The sequence below is a fragment of the Schistocerca americana genome, chromosome 1 (genome assembly GCF_021461395.2).
Source record: "Schistocerca americana isolate TAMUIC-IGC-003095 chromosome 1, iqSchAmer2.1, whole genome shotgun sequence".
Lineage (NCBI taxonomy): Eukaryota > Metazoa > Arthropoda > Insecta > Orthoptera > Acrididae > Schistocerca > Schistocerca americana.
Window position 1 is genome coordinate 798914866 of NC_060119.1, and position 23536 is coordinate 798938401.

At 39.0% G+C, this 23536-nt stretch overlaps 1 protein-coding gene across 1 annotated transcript in view; it reads right to left on the minus strand.

Moving 5' to 3' along the window:
* LOC124612604 (ras GTPase-activating-like protein IQGAP1) overlaps positions 1–23536 on the minus strand; it is a 340604-nt gene that overhangs the window by 83726 nt on the left and 233342 nt on the right. The window contains exons 22-24 of the mRNA XM_047140897.1: positions 12463–12592; positions 9998–10092; positions 539–764 (exon numbers count right to left, since the gene is read on the minus strand). Coding sequence (XP_046996853.1) covers positions 539–764; positions 9998–10092; positions 12463–12592 — 451 coding nt within the window. The remainder of the gene's footprint in view (positions 1–538; positions 765–9997; positions 10093–12462; positions 12593–23536) is intronic.

A 23536-nucleotide genomic window follows, 5' to 3' on the forward strand; every position in this document is an offset into this window, starting at 1 on the left:
GCAGCCAGGACAGGACTTCGAGTTTCTTTGATGTGACTGATGACAGCACCGAAGAGGGAGGGTTTTTCTGACTCGTCTGATTAATTTTACTGTAACGATCATCTGACACTTAGGAGGAAGCAGAATGATTGACAAACTTTAGTATCTCACGAGATGCCGTTGATCCACTTTCTCCTCCCCGTCAGAGTGCTTTACCTTTTTTGTCAGGCAGTGTATTTCATTCAAATATCAGAGTGTGGAGTGACATAAATTAAGAGATTATACTACAGTATACGGTAACTATCCTCCACAGTCAACATTTTTCAATTATGAATTCCCAGTTTTCTTCCAAGCCTCTCATCTCACTTGCACTACAATATGATGGGCACATCAATTATTTATGTTCCACTGCACTTACTAAATAACCGAGAATCACTAAACAAATCAAGTCCATACATAAATAAATTCAAATTTTGATTCTTATTCTCTCACACATTGCTTGTGATATGACAACAGTTGAAAATGATAACCATATGTTAATACTCATATCTGGAAGTACCTTCAGGAGATCTTTTTCTGGTGCCTGTGGGAATTTTTCTGCAAGAGAGTCATGCAGCACTTTTGCTACATACAGCACACCATATGGTATCATATCTCGACAATTTGTGATGCGTTCCAGAAAAGCCAATGTCCAATGTCGCAGAGCAGAAACATTTTGCTCTAAGGAGCGTTTAATCTCCGGGTGATTCAAGGCCTGTTCAGGATTTACTGATGCTGGAAGCTCCCTGTCAACAAACATACAATTACATAATTGCTCTAGTTAGTAAGACAAGTTGCTGCATAACATAACCACATGAATATTAAACATAAAATTTGGAAAATGCTCTTCTCCCATTAACCACAAACCGTGCTGAGGTGAGGTGGATAGCTATACCATACATGCAACCACAATGGAGGGGTATCTGTGAAGGGGCCAGGCAAAACTCCTGAAGAGATGCAGTAGCCTTTACAGTACTTGCAGAAGTAACAGTCTGGATGATTGACTGATCTACCCATGTAATATTAGCCAACATCAGCTTCCTGTGTGCGTACTGCAAATGGCTTAATGAAAGGGGAAACTACAGCCATTATTTTTTCCCAGGATTATTTAGCTATACTGTATGTCTTAATGATGATGGCATCCTCTTAATAAAACAATCTCCCACTAAAAAAAAAGGGGGGGGGGGGAGGAAAGAAGATTAGAGTTTAATGTTCTATCAACAACGAGGTTGTTACAGATGGAGCACAAACTCAGATTAGGAATGGTTGGGAAAAGGAAATCTGCCTTTTACTTTTAAAGGAACCATTATGGCATTTGCCTTATGCAATTTGTGGAAATCATGGAAAACCAAAACGTGGATTGCCAGGAAGGGGATTTGAATCATACTCCCAAATGCGAGTTCAGTGTGCTACCCACTGTGTCACCTGAAGGAAAAATAAGAAGCAAAATAACATTTCATTTATAGCATTTGTAGATAGAGAGAAAGCTTTTGACAATGTTGACTACACTACACTCTTTGGAATTTTTAAGGTGGCACAGATAAAATACAGGGTACAAAAAACTGTTTACAAGTTGTACAAAAAACAGACTACAGTTACAATAACTGAAGGGCTTGAAAGGGAAGCAGTGGTTGAGAAGGGAGTGGGAGAGGGTTGTCACCTATCCCCAGTGTTATTCAATGTGTACATTGAGTAAGCTATGAAGGAAAACAAGGAGAAATTTTGGAAGATAATTAACGTCCAGTGAGGAAGAATAAAAATTCTGAGATTTTCCAAAAATAATGTAATTCTGTTACAGACAGCAAGGGTCTTGCAAGAGCAATTGAACAAATCGGGTACTGTCTTCAAAAGAGATAAGACAATCATCAACAAAGTAAAACAAGAGCAATTCAATGAAGTCAAATCAAATCAGGCAATGATGGAAGAATTAATTACAAAATTAGCCACTCAGCAAAATAACTGAGAATGGCCAAAGTAGAGAGGATATAAAATGGAGATTGGAAATGGCAAGAAAAACACTTCTGAAAAAGAGGAATTTGTTAACACCTAACATAGATTTAAGTGTTATGAACTCTTTTCTGAATGTATTTGTCTGGAGTGTAGCTTTTATGGAAGTGAAACTGTGGTGCTTCAAGAGTTTCGGTGTAAATTCTAGAAACACTTGGCTCTCCACTGTCTCGAACACCCAATATTTTAATGGCAAGGGTGAAAGAGCCTTTTGACTGTGCCACATGTCTATATGTGCAGGAAGGACAGCTGTCATGAGGAGCCAGGAGCTGTGTCAGACGAGCGGCCCAGACAAGTGGTTACAAGCAGCGCCTTGGAAGTTATATCAAAAAGTCAGAGAGTGTTTGTATAATGTTCCGTGGTTTGTGGTATCATGAGGATTGTTAGAGAGACAAATGAAGCATGTTATGTATAGAGACTTCTACTTCATGTCTTGGTTCTGCACGAGGCAGCATGTATGTAATTTTATGGGTGTTATGTCAATTCTGACATTTATCTTGGAACCAGCTGGCTTGCTGGAGCTTGCACAGAATAATTGTTACTTTGGGGATGAGAGCTGAAAATATATTGTTGTTGAACTGCGAAGATTCTACGAGTACATGATTTATTTCAAGAATAGAGAGTTGGTTAATATTATTCCCTTTACCCTGATACAGTCTTCAGAGAAGAATTAAATGGTGAGAGTGGCATAGCTGATGACCCGAAGAATAGGATCAGCTGCATGCAAAACATACGAGTCCATTGGAAGAGACATGTGAGTCGTGCAACCCAACACAGCACTGTCTCTTGTCGTCCAAGAAAGCATCAGAACATGGCGACCGGGACAGGACTCTAAGAAAAAGGGAAATTGTAAGCCAAAAACAGGAAGAAGATATTTGAGTTGCCATAGCAACCAGGCATAACAAGACTGAGAAACAGTTCCGAGTAATTGCGTTGTGTCTACTGAACCAAAGGAAGAAAGTTGCAAATCCAACACAATATATGACAGGAGAAGGTAATAACGTCAAAAGAATGGAGCGAAGATTTCAACTTAAAGAAGATTTGGGTGTGGAGAGGAAGCAATTCTCACGCATGCAGTAACCAGCCACCGACATAGTAACCAACTGATGCCGACGCAGTAACCAGCCGCTGACCAATAATTGTTCAAGGAGGAAGAGCGAGGGGGGGGGGGGGGAGAGGAAACTGTTCAAAGACTATAGTACTGTAGCTAGTACATGTAGAGGTGAAGTTGTTTTAGATGATCACTACATTGAAAATCAATAGGGATATGGATAGCATTCAAAAAACAGGCGAAACTTCAGAACCAGCCTTGGCTATGTCAGTGAGTAAGGAAGTGCCAGACTGGTTTGAGGTAGTGAACTTACTTAAAGCCCAGAGAGCAGATTCAGCAGCTTTAAGAAAAGAACTAAGTGGTCAAAATGCTTCTTTAAGAAAAGAACTAAATGTTAAATTAGATGCTCAAAGAGCAGATTTAAATGCTCAAAATGCATCTTTAAGACAAGAACTAAGTCACCAAAGTCTTAAGTCAGATTCAGTAAATACACAACTGAACATCAAATCAGATGCTCAGAGTGAGGTTTTAAGTAGGCAAAGCGAAATCTTAAACAGTCAAGCACCAAATATAGTTTTATTAAAGACTGAATTTGACTCTTTAAATAATAAGGTAGAAAATCTGAAATTAGATTTAAAGAGTGAACTCACTAGTTCTTTGAATACTTATGTAAATCAATTATTCATTGACTTTATTTGGAGACAGAATGAAACTTTAAATATTCAAATGACGTATATAGGTTTGTTGCCCGTCAAAGTAGACACACGAAGCAAAGAATCTAGTAATCGATGCAAAGGCATAGTTACTTTAGAGACTGAATGTGACATTAAATATAATAATAAAAAACCTGATCTTAGTGAAAAATTAAAATTTTGTCAAAATGTATGTAATGTTAAATTTAATAATGTAAGACAATGTTAAGTATGTCAAAAGAGGGCACAGGTCAACCTAAGGAGTTAATATTGATTATTCAATCGAAAATTCCAAGTGTTAGTATACGAGCTGTTACTACATGAGCTGTCAGTTCGCGAATAAATAATGTAGAACAAAATTTCAAAGAAAAAATAGTCAACTTTGACATTATAAATGTAAGTATGTCTGGTGGAACTATTTGAGCTAATTACAGATCGAGAAATTACCGAGAGTATAATCTCCGAAAACGTTGCGGCTGTTGCTTTTTCCAGACGTAATGATACTAATGAGGTTATAGATGACTCGTGCGAGAAATTCAAACTTGCCCATGACAAAGTTGGAAACAGAATAACTTTACCTGATGATGTGTTACCTAGTAAAGTGGTGATTGTTTTTCTGCGGGGAGACCTTCGCTCAAAATTTAATGAGAAGCACTGGTTTGCGATTGCTCAAGTGAGGTTAGTATCAGATTCACACAATCCAGGTGGAGTCACATCTGTTCCCCAGGGACGTTAACATTCTGTGTTAGCGGGCGGAGTGAAGACCGTCTGTCCCTGAGTTGTTTTCAGTGTTACTTCCACATTAGTTTTCCTACACCGAATTCCCTTCAAATCTTCACCTATTCTGTAATCTATTCACAACCCTTTAAACTATCCTACCATGTTAGTATTTAAGTAACTGAATGTGACAACAAGATTGTGACTAATTTAAGAAAAGTGCGAATAAACATTGATCTCTAAACATAAAATGGAACGAACAGAATAATGTTCTAGTAGAAGGGGAAATAAGATGGAACTATGTAAACAGAGTGACTTTAAGATGGAATGAACAGAATAGAATATTATATTTAGGAATAATGTAATATGAGGTGATTAATGAAATAACTATCCTAGCTTAGTGCATAATTTTCTATTTTGATAGAATATTTATACCTTTTATGAAATGGGATGTAGATGGGAGGACTTGTATCAATCTTGAAAGGGGTGGGTAGTGTAGGTAAAGACATTACCAACACTACACGCACCACATCTTTCATATGACCCTCGCATACAAGTGCGACTGATTCTTCACCATTTGTCGTTCCATAGGTGTTACTAAGATTTCTCTTCAGGGGCTTGAAAGGTGAAGGTGAGAATGTCCATTCTGCAGGAGACATTTAACATCATCCGTCCTCCTCTGGCTTTGCACTCAAGTAGTGGTGAAGTAGGGATCCTGGGGAAGTGGGAGTGAGAACGGTTTTCCTGTCTTTAGGGCTATCTTCTTTTTCTCCTTTGATCTTAGCAACCATCTCTATTTTTTCCTTCCTTACTTCTCATCTGAGTACCGGTCTATCTTTACCCCTTTCCATATGCATATACTTCTATCGCTGAAGTCCTTCTCATTCTCCGTGGTTTCCTATAACCTTCAACTTATTTCAAATAAGTAGGCCGAAGAATCAGGCTGCACGAACACACATCGACATATACACAAAATTACACAAACATGAAAATTACAAGCTAGAAACCTAAAGCAGTGTCAGAACTGCCAAGGGTTGAAGCGGAATAAAGACATGTACATCTGGGTAGATGCACATATCGTATAGTTGATATATGACGGCTCTGCAGCATCCCTTTTCTTTTTCTTCTTTTGTTGCTTCTTATATATTTATACATAGCTATAAGAACAGAGACGTGAGAAGTGTGAAAAATGAAGGAGAGGAGAAACTAAGGAAAAACTAATGAGCATAAGCCAGGGAGGAACTAACTGTGATAATTATTTAGGAATATCAGTCAAATATTTGTTCTGATGATTTGTAAGATAGTGGGACAAGCATAAAGAAAGGTATGATATATTGAATTATATATAAATATGAGGTCTGCTGAAAGCGTAGAGGTTGAAAAGCAGTGGAGGACTCTAGCGGATCAAATAAGGTACCCAGAGGTAAGGGTGAAGTGTGAAGCAGAATTGAATTTTGCCAGGTAATATTTAGTGACAGTACACATAAAGATGTATACTAGGGCAATGAACCATGAGACCTACTCCCAAAGGATAAGGGGAACGCACCCAGCTTTTATTGAATGAAGAAAAGGGCAGACAGGAAGACCAAAGAGAAACTGACCTATACTGTGCAGGCAGGGGCACCAAGAAGGAGATTGACCTGTACCATAGAATATAGGAATAAGAAAGGGGCATACCTACTGAAATGGAAAGAGGTAGTGCATCAATTGGAGCAACCTGGAAGTAAGTATAGGTACTATGCCTAAAGGGAAGGACAGTATAGAGACAGAAGTCACACAATTTTATAGAGATTATTCTGGTAAGTTTGGATTCTTTACATCGACAGCGTTATTAGGAGTTATGAGTGTCGGAAAGAACACATTCATTTATTTTTTTCCCCAGAGTTTCCTCCAGACCACAAGTTACTGTAGGAAATGAGGCTGTTGAGTACTAAAGAAAAGATAGTTTAGAGAATTATACTAAAGAATGAGGCAATCAAAAGTCTATGCCACCTGGAGTTTGTGACTGGAAATTAAAAATATTGTCCGCACAATTCCTAGATGTAAAAGTACTAACTCCAACAATGGGTTAAAATGCTCAGAACAAAAACAAGAAAAGGAAAATCTATGTATTAAGTACACAAGGACTAAAAGAGATATTGTACATGGATTGAAATAAAAATTAGTGTTGTGATAGATATTAAAGTACATAATGAATATGTGTAAAATATTGCGTGTTCGAGCTAAGGGGCGGGACATGTAGTGCTTCAAGAATTTTGGGGTAAATTCTTGAAACACTTGGCTCTCCACTGTCTTGAACACCCAATATTTTAATGACGAGAGTGATAGAGCCTTTTTACTGTGCCACACATATCTGTGTGTGCAGAAGGGACAACTGTCACGAGAAGCCAGGAGCTGCACCAGACAAGCGGCCCCGACAAGTGGTTACCAGCAGCACCTTGGAATTTATACAAAAAAGTCAAAGAGTGTTTGTATAATGTTCCGTGGTTTGTGGTGTCATGAGGATTGTTACAGAGACAGGTGAAGCTTGTATTGTATAGAGACTCTTACTTCAGGTAAGTTGGTTACTGCGTCGATGTCGGTGGCTGGTTACTGCATGCGTGAGAATTGCTTCCTCTCCACACCCAAATCTTCTTTATCGAGCACGTATGTAATTCTATGGGTGTTTTGTCAATTCTGACAGCTATCTTGGAACCAGTTGGCTTGCTAGAGCTTGTACAGAATAGTTGTTACTTTGGGGATGAGAGTTGAAAATATATTATTGTTTAACTGCAAAGATTCTACGAGTACATGATTTATTTCAAGAATAGAGAGTTGGTTAATATTATTCCCTTTAACATGACACAGTCTTCAAAGAAGAATCAAACAGTGAGGGCGACATAGCTGATGACCCAGAGAGGAGGATCGGCTGCACGCACAACGTATGAGTCAACTGGAAGAGACATGCGAGTCGTGCAACCCAACACAGTAATATCTCTTGTTGTCCAAGAAAGCATCATAAACCAGAACCCCACCTCCAATCTCTCGGAGGTTGTTCAGGGATACTTTCCAAGCATTTTGGTAAAGGAGGTGTGAGGTCCCTGATGGCTCATTACAGAGTTATTGCATGCTGTTTGATTTCTTGCCCCAATCAACTTGGTATCTCTACTGCACTGAAAATGGTGCACAACAGTGCAAATGCCAATAGTATTACTATGGACAGGTTTACTGGTGAAGAACTGGCCAATATGAACCTCATGTATGGGCTAAATGAATGCAATGTATGAGCAGCAACACAACACTATGCTGTGCTGTTCCCACAACGACAACAATACCATCACAATACTTTTGCATCTGTCTCAGGATTGTTGCATTATGTTGGGAGTTTCAAGGTTCATATACATGTTTTCTTCACTGTTATGAAGCTACTGTCACAGAAATAAGAGTGACTGTAGCAACAAAATGAATAAATCATAATTATATTACTGCTCAGTAATGAGCTGCTGGAGATAGTGGGTCCCTTATATCAAAATACTCAGAAGGTATTCCTGAACATCTGAAACTTTGTCAATGGAGTCATGGTTCATCCTGTATAGAACTGGAATCTTGACTCTAGCACTTTTTTTTGTAGCTTCCTCTCCTCTCATTTAGCTTTCATGTTTTTCTTGAGTCTACACTCTAAAGTGATTCAGCCTCATATCAGTACTTTATACAGTTTTTGTTTCTTTAAGTTGTGGCAAAAAAATAATTCTGATTTAAAGTAGAATCTTGGATAATTTTAGATTCCAGTCAATCCTGCTGTACTTACCCTATTATACGTTTTAAAATAATGTAACTGACAAGAATTAATCCATTTGTTGCATCTGTTTTAAATTAAATTCAGCTGGCATGACTCACCAAATAAACAAAATATTTAGAATTTTTCCACATATTATAATTAAAATAAAATTGTGTGAAAAATATTTGTCTCAACTACTGCAGTGAGTTATGCTATCACTACTAGAATTTCAAACATAGGTAAATAAAAATTTAGTTTACACAGCACTACAGAACATGTATTGTAAGATGAGTTTCTTGGTTGGTTGACTTTCTCATAACAAAATGTCACAAGTAGATAAGACTGAAAGCAACCAAATCAACCAATAATTTCATAAGATTTTAGATAAGCTAAATCATTATGGTTTGAGGGGGGGCAGTGCACAAATGGTTTAATTCATACTTAACTGGAAGAATGCAGAAAGTTGAAATAAGTGGTTCATGTAATGTTAAACCAACAGATGATTCCTCAAACTGGGGGGGGCTATCAAGTACGGGGTCCCACAGGGTTCGATCTTAGGTCCTTTACTGTTCTTGATATACATTAATGACTTACCATTCCACATTGATGAAGATGCAAAGTTAGTTCTTTCTGCTGGTGATACAAGTATAGTAATAACATCCAAAAACCAAGAACTAAGTGATGTAATTGTAAATGATGTTTTTCACAAAATTATTAAGTGGTTTTCAGCAAACGGACTCTCTTTAAATTTTGATAAAACACAGTATATAGAGTTCCGTACAGTAAATGGCACAACTCCAGCAATAAATATAGACTTTGAATAGAAGTCTGTAGCTAAGGTAGAATTTTCAAAATTTTTAGGTGTGTCCATTGATGAGAGGTTGAACAGGAAGCAACACATTGATGATCTGCTGAAACGTCTGAGTTCAGCTACGTATGCTATTAGGGTTATTGCAAATTTTGGTGATAAGAATCTCCGTAAATTAGCTTAATATGCCTACTTTCATTCACTGCTTTCGTATGGCATCATATTCAGGGGTAATTCATCGTTGAGTAGAGAGTATTCATTGCTCAAAAACGTGCAATCAGAATAATTGCTGGAGCCCACCCACGGTCATCCTGCAGACATCTACGTAAGGATCTAGGGATCCTCACAGTAACCTCACAGTATATATATTCACTTATGAAATTTACTGTTAATCATCCAACCCAGTTCAAAAGTAATAGCATTGTGCATAGCTATAACACCAGGAGAAAGGATGATCTTCACTATGTAGGGTTAAATCTGACTTTGGCACAGAAAGGGGTAAATTATGCTGCCACAAAAGTCTTTGGTCACCTACCAAACATCTTCAAAAGCCTGACAGATATATATATATAATAGAGGGAAACATTCCACGTAGGAAAAATATATCTAAAAGCAAAGATGATGTGACTTACCAAATGAAAGTGCTGGCAGGTCGACAGACACACAAACAAACACAAACACACACACAAAATTCAAGCTTTCACAACAAACTGTTGCCTCATCAGGAGAGAAGGAAGGAGAGGGAAAGGCGAAAGGATGTGGGTTTTAAGGAAAACCCTTCAACATTAGTGACATGCAATATTTTGTGTAATGTAATATCTTGTACAGACATCTTTTATTAACCTGACACGTTCCACATCATTACGAAGTGTCGTATTCACAATCTGTGACAAGTATTAATCTAATCTAATCATTAATAATACTGACTAATTTACAAACAGACTTACGAAATCTGTCCTGATACAGTCTCTTGGTGATTGCGCCAGAATTTATATATATCAACAGGATTTGTGTCCATGGAAAGATTGTTGTTATTGATAACCTGCAATATAAATTGCTTTGCATACAATATTTCTAATACTCTCAAACATTATCTAGTTTGGCAGTGTTCTACATATGTTCCACATATGCTCGATATATTTAGTAAAAAAACGAACAACAGTTCGGTATTATCAAACTTGTTGGGAGCATATCCCTCTTTCTTATTTTCTGTTTCATTGATAAGAATAATAAACACTTTTATGACCATCAGTCAATAAATTTATTTGCATCTGAAACAATATTTTTCCTAAAGAAAATGACAAATACACATCAGCCTACTTTCTCAAATGTCTCTGAAGATAAATGGAAGATAACAAGTATTACTGAGTGATAGCTCTGTTCAGAATCAATGGCAACATAAGTTTATGTACAAACATAGACAGCTCACAAACTGACTGTCAGACAGTTCAAAATGCTAACTTTTTTCTGTAATTAATATAGGCTCAATGCAACAGACAGTATGTAGCACATCTGCCCCAATGTCCAGAGATGGAACACAGTGAAAATCACTGACCTTTCTTTACAGCAACACACTGCCTTACAGAAACTGTGCGTAATATTAATCAACTTTTTAACGCTACATGTAATGGTTAATACAAGGCGCTTCTGGAAAGTTTGGTGAATGGTCCCTATATGATGAAAACTGCACAGGTTATGACGACATGCCCTTGCATACTCATTGAGAGAAATGTCAAGAAGTGCCCCTGTTGTGCAAATCACCAAAGCAAATTAGTGGTGCACATTGTGATCAGACTATTGGAGTCAGTGTGGAACCTCATATGATTGCAAAATGGAGCAACATGTTAACACAACATTTCGGAAAACGGAGACTCGTGGAATGTTTGTACAAGTGTACAGTGTTCAAGCAATTTGAAGACAGAAAGGAAGGTGCTGAGAATGAGTCACATTGGGCCAACAGTATGATCGGTAGCTGTCATTGAGAGTGATTTAGAAGAACTGAAGATAAGCAAAGACGGTGAAAGCATTGTCATTTGTTAACATTTGAAAAGGCAGAAAATTTGTGCCCAGTCTGTGTTACACACACTGACAGATGAACAAAAGCAAAACCAGATGGAAATGTCTGGAGATTTCATCAACATTTCTGACCAGAATCTGCAGCTTCTGAAACTATCATTACAAGAGATGTGACCTGGTACTACAAATATGATCCAGGGACCAAGCAACAGCCAATGACATGGTGTTCCTCATATTTCCCACTTCCCAAAAATAGTTCACTGACAAAATCCAAGAATACGATGACTGTAATGAACATAATGATAATGATGAGGGGACTGATGACCTCAGAAGTTAAGTCCCATAGTGCTCAGTTGAGAATGATGATGAGGGCCTTTTTTGTCAGAAAGGGCTCGATCCACTATGAATTTCTACCTTATGGTCACACTGTCAGTGCGAAAGTTCTGAAACAGAGACTGCAAAGCATTCAATGGGTTCGGCCAGAACTGTACCAGAGTGGACAGAGGAATTTCCTACACAACACCCACTTGCACACTGTGACCTATGTGCTCTACTTTGTCATACAATGCAAGGTGATTGTTATTAAATACCTTCCTTATTCGCCAGATTTGGTGGTGATAGATATTAAATTACCTCCGAAAGGACTGTGCTTCACATTCATCGTGGATCTCCAATAATGTGTGTCCATGGTGCTTTGAGCAATTACACAAGAAGTGTTTGATCACAGTCTCCAACAGGTTTACAACCAATGTCAGAATTGTGTTGTAGATAAAAGTTATTACGTTGAAGGTCAGGTATTTTGTTTGTAACTTGTTTCCTTTATTTTCTGTGAGCATTCATCAAACTTTGCAGATGCACAATGTATTTGTATCCTGTATGGATAAGCCACATAATGAATTAAACACATTCAAAATATATATGTACTATGGATATCTAATGTAAATGGAGGCAATTCAACAGAAGTTGTTAGCATTGCAATTAATGAGATTTCATTTATTAATGGTGGCCTGTAATTAGCTGCAACATAGCATGCATAAAATACATGATGAACTTAAAGTAGGTACTCACCATATAGAGGAGTTGCTGAGTCGCATATAGGCACAACAAAAAGACTGTTTCAGTTGCCTGAGACTGTGGTCAGGTGTGTGAGTTGCATTGCATTGCATTGCATTGCATTGCATTGCATTATGTTACGTTTGCATGTGTGTGTCTACATCTACTGATGACGAAGGCCTTAATGGCTGAAAGCTTTATTTATTTGTGACAGTCTTTTTGTTGTGCCTACCTGCGACTCAGCATCTCTGTCATATGGTGAGTAGCGACTTTCCTTTTCATAATATTGTTACATTCCATCCCAGATTTTCCATTGTTTGATAATGAATTAAAAAGTTTTTACCTTCTCCACAAGTGGTCCAACCATTTCTTTGAGAGGATTCTGCCCCGAAACTTGACGTGCATAACTGACAACAAGGCTTAGAACCAATGGTTTATCTGTAACAACATCCATTGGACTGCTTATTTTGCTCCTGAAAAACAAAAATACAGGATGCTATATCTCTTCTCTTTTCTCTATATATAATTTGAAGTCACTTGCTTGTGTCTGTCTGTGTAAGCAGCCTAATTGCAGGAACTGCAATTGGGATTTTAATCGAGGTTTGACTAGTAGATACAGTGAGTCATGAGGAACATTTTGTGTATAATTTATAAATATTTTGTACAAATTGTCTGAATTAAGATTAAACTGTGGAAACAATTGCCACCTAGTGAACAGCTATCACAGCTCAAAAGAGCAGGAGTGCCTTGAGTAAACAGTAAGCAGAATCTGATTCACATACGGTATGTTGGTCTAGCTATAGAGCATGTGGCTTGAAACTGCAAGGTTGTGGGATTGAATCTTGGCATTAATCTCTCAGTGATGTAGCGATATGGATTTCAAAACATGAAGACAATTCCGGACTGCCAATTTCTGCTTCCCTCAGATCAGCAACCACAACTCGCAGTCTTAATTCACTGCAATGTCTCTGAACTATGGGTAGTGAGTTACTCAACTCTGAAGTATCATAATAAATATGACCAATAACAAAAAGATAATGACCTCATCATCAGGCTGTTATGTAAGTCTTACAATCTGAAGTAATATATTTTTTCTAATAAATAGTTACACATACATATTAGAACAATTGCATAGTGAAAAACATGTGAATACAAAAATGTGGTGTTTTATTTTTTATACTACAAGTAAAACAGTTTCTGAAAAACATCGTTAGCAATTTTGCTTTGTTTATATATAGTACGTTCTTTCAGCAGTGCAGCAGATGACTCAACTTTCAGCTTTCTGCCTTCCTTGAAACAAACCCAGATGTGGACACGATTCTTTGCATGGCACAGCGAAGAAGTCTGCCATGAAGAGTCACGACAAAGAATTGCAGCAAAGAGTCTCGACAATGCATCCAGTGCACACTAAGCTTCGGGAGAGAAATGCTCCAACACGAATTAATCATGTACATCATGCATTTTTTTTTTCTTTTTTCTTTTATTTGTGCCACCTATGGTAGCCTTTGATACATAGTGGCTCACATACACACACTTACATCCGTGATTCACATACAATATTTACAATGGTTGCAAATATAATGTTTACATCCATCACGTTCTCTCGTCATTGCCACGAGATGCCACTCCAAACACAAATTCAATATGGGACCCAACATTCATGCCTCCTGACAACATTCCTGAAATGTGCTGTTTACATCATGCAAGTTACATGAAAGTGATGATATTCAGTTACTTAATGTTGTTTTCTGAAATTTATTCATAACCCACTGCAGATGACTGAACAAAATACACTATGGCACACACGTTGTATGGTTGTAGATAGTTAATGCTACCTGTGTGAAGCTGGGCCAGGTTGCTAGTAATACACACAGGACTCAGAAAATAATACACTACATTTTTAGCAAAAAGGTAACTCACGTTACCTTAAAGCGAATAAGATCTTCAATCAGCTCATGATTACATAGTGCTACTTTCTGTTTGTTCACATTTTCACATATCGTATTGTGATACTAACAATGTTATGGAGAAACACCAGCATGAATCTCTATAATGCCAATATACTGCAGCAATTGTAGCTACTGTTATATGTGAACAAACCAGACAAATCATGTTGTACAGATGATGAAGAAAGAGAACCATTTACTATATGATGAAAAGAGAACTCGAACGTCCTATGTGAAAAGTGCCCCTGAACACAAGGCATTTAATTGGAGTGTTCACACTGATACAGTAATCTGCCACAGTGTTGCAGCATTTCCTACAATGCTACCTACCAATTGCTGCAAACCACATTTCCTGCTGTGTCACTGCACTATGCATATGTTCATTACGCACACATGGAAACTAAACCTTTCTCAAATAATTCTGAGAAAAGTATTCAGTTACAAAACTCTATAATTTCACATCTTATAGTCTCACATTGATACCTGACAAAAAAATTAGTTAATTTTCCATTATTTTTCATATGTATTAAAATGTTTTTAATTCAAGTTACCAGTTTGTAGAGTTTGCATTGAAAAACATCTGGTCCATTTAGGTCATACACTGTTGCATAAAAAATGTGGCTAACGTATCAAAGTTACTTTTAAACTGCGATGGTACCTATCAGTTACAGCTTAGTGTAGTTGCTCTTAAACAGCATCCTGTACAAGCAAATCAGTTGCAACTTTGCTTGGTATCGCCCGCACCTTAGATACTTGGGCTTAGCTCGATAGGGTTGAGCCACGCACTTCTACTTTCAAGCCCCACAGCTAATTTGCTGCAAATAGCAACCTTGTCTCTGATCCTGAAGTCAAATAGTCTATGCATTGGCCAGAAATGCAAATTAATTAATCACACAGAAATATATAATGAATAATTTGATAACAAGGGTTCTATTCTAATGTCCATAATTGATTTAAATGATTGAGAATTATTATTAATAACATTTATTCCAGAAAGGACATCTCAAAATAACGGGAAGTGGTCCTATGATATTCAATTAAAATGCAGACATATAATATCTTGTCAAATGCAGAGAAGTTACATTGAGAGCATTACGAGAATGGCAGCAAAATCCCCATACTAAACTGTTATCAAAGATATGCAATAACTAAGTCCATTTTGTCATCACAATATACGAAATATTCATCAGCTCAAAACAGTTCAGAGTTCAATATGATGATTCACAAATTAACACAAGCGATACAAAGAGCAGTAACTCGGTCTTTGTGCTCTCAGTTCCATTAATCAAGAGGAAATAGTTAGAGTCCTACTCTGGAGCACATTCAGACCTCTTGAAATATAAAGTCTCTTCAAAAGTTAAATTCTCATAGCAGCTGGGCACTGCCCAGAATTACACATGTTAACACAGTCAGATCACTCTTCTTCCAGCACTCAACACAAAGTGTCCAGAATTGCTCTTTTGAGCTCTTCACTCGAAAAGTCCCCGCCTCCTCATGACTCCCATAGTGTTCCACTACTGACTGCTTTTCTATTGGCTGAAGACCATCCCCACCAAAAATACAGCATTCTTATATGCTACAGACATGATTTGACTTATCTTGACCACTTTCTGAACTAAACTAATATATCACAGCAATATTTAAATCAAGAAATGTTATAATCATTCTGTCACACTCAGATAATTTGCAATAATTATAAATAAAGGTTTGTCCATAAATAAATAGGTCAGTATTCTTGCACAACTGTGCTCATGATAAACGACAACAGATTGTCCTCATATATTGTTGAAAAAATTATTTAGGTCTGCTTGACAGAAGTGTCTTTTGGTTTTTCTGTTCAACTGTGGTACGCACTACCACATGCAACTGACCACTTTCAAAATGAGGTATTCATGTTGTATTCATTTGTTGTGTAACTGTGGTGGAGAGGATGTTCTGACAAACATAAGACATAAAAGATGTTGTAAATCAATGGATAAAACAGATACAGATATGTAGCTCCCTGAGATGACAGCTATAGTCTAATGCTATCACCCGAGATATTGTATGTTGAAATCGTATGAAGTGATTAAAAGTTGTTAATTCAGAGGTTCATAGAGTAAATGTTTATTCACTGTGAAATATTAGTTTCTGTAGTACAGGGCTATTACAAATGAGTGAAGCGATTTCATAAATTCACTGTAGCTCCATTCATTGACATATGGTCACGACACACTACAGATATGTAGAAAAACTCATAAAGTTTTGGTCGGCTGAAGCCGCACTTCAGGTTTCTGCCGCCAGAGCACTCGAGAGTGCAGTGAGACAAAATGGCGACAGGAGCCGAGAAAGCGTATGTCGTGCATGAAATGCACTCACATCAGTCAGTCATAACAGTGCAACGACACTTCAGGACGAAGTTCAACAAAGATCCACCAACTGCTAACTCTATTCGGCGATGGTATGCACAGTTTAAAGCTTCTGGATGCCTTTGTAAGGGGAAATCAACGGGTCGGCCTGCAGTGAGCGAAGAAACGGTTGAATGCGTGCGGGCAAGTTTCACGCATAGCCCGCGGAAGTCGACGAATAAAGCAAGCAGGGAGCTAAACGTACCACAGCCGACGGTTTGGAAAATCTTACGGAAAAGGCTAAAGCAGAAGACTTACCGTTTACAATTGCTACAAGCCCTGACACCCGATGACAAAGTCAAACGCTTTGAATTTTCGGTACGGTTGCAACAGCTCATGGAAGAGGATGCGTTCAGTGCGAAACTTGTTTTCAGTGATGAAGCAACATTTTTTCTTAATGGTGAAATGAACAGACACAATGTGCGAATCTGGGCGGTAGAGAATCCTCACGCATTCGTGCAGCAAATTCGCAATTCACCAAAAGTTAACGTGTTTTGTGTAATCTCATGGTTTAAAGTTTACGGCCCCTTTTTCTTCTGCGAAAAAAACGTTACAGGACACGTGTATCTGGACATGCTGGATAATTGGCTCATGCCACAACTGGAGACCGACAGCGCCGACTTCATCTTTCAACAGGATGGTGCTCCACCGCACTTCCATCATGATATTCGGCATTTCTTAAACAGTAGATTGGAAAACCGATGGATCGGTCATGGTGGAGATCATGATCAGCAATTCATGTCATGGCCTCCACGCTCTCCCGACTTAACCCCATGCGATTTCTTCCTGTGGGGTTATGTGAAAGATTCAGTGTTTAAACCTCCTCTACCAAGAAACGTGCCAGAACGGCAAGCTCGCATCAACGATGCTTTCGAACTCATTGATGGGGCATGCTGCGCCGAGTGTGGGAAGAACTTGATTATGGGCTTGATGTCTGCCGAATCACTAAAGGGGCACATATCGAACATTTGAGAATGCCTAAAAAAACTTTTTGAATTTTTGTATGTGTGTGCACAGCATTGTGAAAATATCTCAAATAATAAAGTTATTGTAGAGCGGTGAAATCGCTTCAATCATTTGTAATAACCCTGTATATATTGAAACATTGTTGCGTAATTGGATGCACCTCATTTATCTGATGTTACCTATGTATTCAGATTGCATGAATACTTGACTGTGAGTTATTGTGAAATCTCAAAGAGCTGTAAATTGGCAATATTCCAGATAGTCTGACATTCTGCCACCTCTTGGAGCATTGTCTCCTGCCCAAAGTCCATGCAAGCAATTATCATCCAAATTCCCAGAGTTGGAATTTACTTATTTCTGGTAACACTTCTTGTCTCTCCACCTGGCTGGCCTACAGAGGTCGTGGCAGTCTACCCCGAGTCCTGGGACCACCTAGCGTTCAGCTGTACATCAAATACACCTTGCATTGTAGCAATTCTGGGCAGCCAATTCATTCATCTAAATATGCATAATGTTACAGTACCTGAAAGCTGAGTAGTATCTATTTCCAATCTAGACTAAATACAAAGTCTATGGACACTTGATGCATATTGGCTGTTCGCTTTTGTCCCTGGATCTTCAGCTGACATCTGTTTATCAATTTTCCTGACGTTTTGGCAACACAAATGTCAACCCTTCACTGCAGATGGGAGACCAGAATAGAGTTCATAGGTGCAGATAATATATACCTCTCATACGAATATCTCGGGGCTTTTCCCTGGTCAGTACCTCTGTCATTTTCCTCTTGCAACATGAAATGGTCGTTTGCTGCAGCAAGAAGCTTTCCTCTTTCTTGTTGAAACTGTTGTCATGTTCATTAATTTCTATGGCTTCTCTAAAAAAGAGTGTATGGTAGCTTTTCTCCAGAGAGAGCCATGTTTTTGATGTGGATAATGAGTTTCTAACTTTAAGTAAAATAATCACCGGTCATTTTGAAGTAAGCAGAAAACTCTTTCTTATCTAGATAAACCTGCATTATAAAAACATTTTTAGTACTGGTATCTTTCTAAATCTTTGTCCCATAACTGCCAACTTGTTTCTCTAAAAAAGTCTTCACAATTAGTTGATAACCTCATAAGTTTGCCACTATCTTCCTGATCTGAGATTTAAACATCTCCTATATAAATGAGTCCATCTATATCTTTTTCTTTATTTTCAGTTAATATTAATTCTTCTGTACAGGCAGTAATTTGATCTTAGCATGCCATTTTTCCAGTCAATCAAGGCCTTTTCTGTCTCTGTATTGATCTTCACTCAGTGTAGCACTCTTAGGCAGGGCACCTATCACCGTGACACAGCAAGTGGCATGGCATACAGCAAGGCACAAGGCATGCATCTATCTCACAACTTCAGATGGAACATACACAGTCTAATGGAGCAGTACCTAATGGACTGACGTGATGTAACTGACTTTTATGGCATGCCAAAATGCTGCCAGATGGATGCGGAGTGACCCACTTTTTGCCACGCAGCATATGTGTGCTACTTAAAGTTTATGAAAGTTTCTGCTTTGGTTGCATGTCTGTCTCTGTACCCAGGAAAACGCAAAACAATCTGAAGTTAAATACATATTCTTGTTGGTCAAATGGAAAAATATCCAAGCATTTACAATAACAGCAGTGTGTGAACAGAGCACAAGGGAGCTTGAAATAAAGTTTGGGAAGGGACTGCTAGTGAAACATCATAGACAGATGCAGTAACTGGAATCCATTTAGTTTGATTGTGAAACAAAAAGAAGGTATAGAACTGTAAAGAGAATTACATCAGGGCATTTTCTATTAGACACACCTGAAAATCTAATGATTTGCTGGATCTAATGCAACATCAAATGGTTCAAATGGCTCTGAGCACTATGCGACTTAACGTCTGAGGTCATCAGTCACCTAGAACTTAGAACTAATTAAACCTAACTAACCTAAGGACATCACACACATCCATGCCCGAGGCAGGATTCGAACCTGCGACTGTAGCGGTCGCTCGGCTCCAGACTGCAGCGCCTAGAACTGCACGGCCACTCTGGCCGGCAACGGAACATCAGATCCGTTCAATATGTAGCTGCAAACATACTTTGTTCTGAAAACACAATGCTCCATTTGGGCTATGAAGGAAACTAAGAGTGAATTACGCAATTCCATAGCATTGTTTAAAGGTCACTGTCAGTTTTCTAATTTTTTTATGTGAGTCCTCAATAGGGTGGTTCACACTGTGCTGCACAGCTGACTTAGAAGACACATCATCATGAAGCTGTATAAAGTTATGAAACTTCGATCATATAGATTTTGTTCACGTCACAATTTACTGTAGTGGATCTCTGACACTAATATACCAAAAGAACAATCTACAGATCTAGTTCCCCTGGATAATCCATAGTTAAATATATGCCTTTAATTAACTAATTGTCTATGAGGACTCGTCATATGCTTTGATAGAGGAAAAGCAGTCTTCGTCCAGCAAAGTTTTAGGTTCTAGAATTAGAAATGTGTCTTCTCACAATACTCTCCCATCACTCTAGGGGGTCATAGTCTCCTATGTCAACTGATAAAAATAATCCATTTGCACCTAAAAACAGTGGAAAATGCTACGGATGGGAATTATAAAATGTCCATCCAGATTTTGCAGGAGTTTTAAATCTGATGAGCTTCATTCACTCTGTAGAGTTTCATCTGTATCAAAGAGCAACCTATCATGCCTTTCCTTTGTGATTCACATAAGGATAATGTTTGTGGAAAGTCAGCTGCACAATAAGGTTTTGAAAAAATCCTACATTTATCTTATTGTTGACAAGCACTTTACCAGTAGCTTCGCTTCCAGAATAGTTGGACATTGGGTTTCTGTTTCTTATTGGTGACACATTTTTTTCTTCTTTCATCCAGCTTTGTTGCTGACTCAAATCCTTTTGCAGTAAATGTCTCTTCAAGTAAGTGACATCCAGAGTACAATATTCTTTAGTTATGTCAATAGGAAAGTCCCAATTCACTTCACTGAGTGCTGGTACACACATCATTTGTTCAACATTACTTGAACAAGAACTGTTATTGAATGCTACTTAAATGAAACTGGTGTTGTAGACATGAAAAATTGATGTATACAGTATATTGCTACCTCTGCCACTGGATCTGGAGTTGTCTGTCTTTACTTTTAGAATTAATGTAATACTTGATGCAATATTAACTTAAAATGATAGTGTGACTAACTATATACACCATATATGAAGCGAAACATGAGCCACTATTGGGCACAGCACCCACCCACAGTGTTGCGAGTGTGGTGCATCATAGCTCATCACAGCCAAATATCAAAATACACTCCTGGAAATGGAAAAAAGAACACATTGACACCGGTGTGTCAGACCCACCATACTTGCTCCGGACACTGCGAGAGGGCTGTACAAGCAATGATCACACGCATGGCACAGCGGACACACCAGGAACCGCGGTGTTGGCCGTCGAATGGCGCTAGCTGCGCAGCATTTGTGCACCGCCGCCGTCAGTGTCAGCCAGTTTGCCGTGGCATACGGAGCTCCATCGCAGTCTTTAACACTGGTAGCATGCCGCGACAGCGTGGACGTGAACCGTATGTGCAGTTGACGGACTTTGAGCGAGGGCGTATAGTGGGCATGCGGGAGGCCGGGTGGACGTACCGCCGAATTGCTCAACACGTGGGGCGTGAGGTCTCCACAGTACATCGATGTTGTCGCCAGTGGTCGGCGGAAGGTGCACGTGCCCGTCAACCTGGGACCGGACCGCAGCGACGCACGGATGCACGCCAAGACCGTAGGATTCTACGCAGTGCCGTAGGGGACCGCACAGCCACATCCCAGCAAATTAGGGACACTGTTGCTCCTGGGGTATCGGCGAGGACCATTCGCAACCGTCTCCATGAAGCTGGGCTACGGTCCCGCACACCGTTAGGCTGTCTTCCGCTCACGCCCCAACATCGTGCAGCCCGCCTCCAGTGGTGTCGCGACAGGCGTGAATGGAGGGACGAATGGAGACGTGTCGCCTTCAGCAATGAGAGTCGCTTCTGCCTTGGTGCCAATGATGGTCGTATGCGTGTTTGGCGCCGTGCAGGTGAGCGCCACAATCACGACTGCATACGACCGAGGCACACAGGGCCAACACCCGGCATCATGGTGTGGGGAGCGATCTCCTACACTGGCCGTACACCACTGGTGATCGTCGAGGGGACGCTGAATAGTGCACGGTACATCCAAACCATCATCGAACCCATCGTTCTACCAGTCCTAGACCGGCAAGGGAACTTGCTGTTCCAACAGGACAATGCACGTCCGCATGTATCCCGTGCCACCCAACGTGCTCTAGAAGGTGTAAGTCAACTACCCTGGCCAGCAAGATCTCCGGATCTGTCCCCCATTGAGCATGTTTGGGACTGGATGAAGCGTCGTCTCACGCGGTCTGCACGTCCAGCACGAACGCTGGTCCAACTGAGGCGCCAGGTGGAAATGGCATGGCAAGCCGTTCCACAGGACTACATCCAGCATCTCTACGATCGTCTCCATGGGAGAATAGCAGCCTGCATTGCTGCGAAAGGTGGATATACACTGTACTAGTGCCGACATTGTGCATGCTCTGTTGCCTGTGTCTATGTGCCTGTGGTTCTGTCAGTGTGATCATGTGATGTATCTGACCCCAAGAATGAGTCAATAAAGTTTCCCCTTCCTGGGACAATGAATTCACAGTGTTCTTATTTCAATTTCCAGGAGTGTATATTACTTATTTAGTCTGGACTTTAAAGAGATATGGCTCTCCTTCCAGTGTTAAGAATGATTTTGATATGTTAGCTTCATTTTTTATGCCAAACTGTGAGACCTAAAATGCACTAGATGTAAACTATGGTTAATGACTACATCTTTTACCGCAAATTTCTGGAAATATGTCATGGTACTTGCTTAATTTTTAAATACCAAAATAACTGCAGTCAATATCAAAAAGAGAGCCATTTGATCAAGCTGCAATATCAGACTTTAGGGTATGAATGAATCAAAATTTTTTATCGAAAGTTTCCTCAAAATTGAATCGGAAAGACAGCATGGCAGTGAATTCAAGAAAAACCCAAACCAGTGGTTTATAATTTTTTTTACTTGAAAAGTAAATATTTTACTGAGAAACTAACTACAGAGACAGATGATGTTTTGCTTCATCCATGTGAAACACAATCAAGTTGGTTAAAGCCCCAGAACACTTTCAGCACGCGAAAATGACATGGTGCAGTGTTATTTTTCTTGGTGTCAAGTTGCGCATGCCATGCCAATGTTATATATCTGCTACGCCATGCTTCATGTCACTTATCATGCTACTCTAGTGGAACTTGGGAGTTGCTAATATTAGTAATTATTCACCGTGACGAATACCGGTAGGCATTACAGTGTATAGTACCTTGGGATATAGCAGAATTTTTGTTTTGTTTCTGAGGTGATTTCAACTATTTTTGTAAAATGAAAATATCAATCTGTCATGTGATCCTACAGTTTTCTCCAAATCATGGAAAAAGCAAAGATTTGAAGACATGATACTTTTAACCAGTCTGTCAGTATGGCAACAAACATCAAACACCATATATCAGGAGACTATTTCTTCTCATGGTCACCAGTTTTACATCCAAAATGAAGTTTTTAGCACTTTTTAACAAGAGGATTGTGTTTTCAGCTAAATATTAACTCCTCACAGACATAAAAAAGAAGTTGTGCTATTTCCAAAGGTACACGGAAACTGAGAATGACTTATTAGGCATGTTGCTAAACATCCATCATTTTTCAACAGTTAACATCTGCAGGGCATTTATATTAAGCTCTAATAGAATGACCAGACCACAATGTTTCCAAAGATTTTGATAGGGGGCAATGTGTCACAAGATGCCTGAGCTTGATAAATAGAAACAAATTTCATTTTAGAGTACACGACACACAACTGCGTCAAAAAAAAAAAGAAAAATCATTTGCATTAATTGTGACAAAATGTTGTTGACCAGCGTAATAGAGAAGTGTGATCTTCGTCAGATGATGTCCGATGATGATTGACTGCAGAAGATATTTCTCTATGACGTGCACAAGGATTCAAGT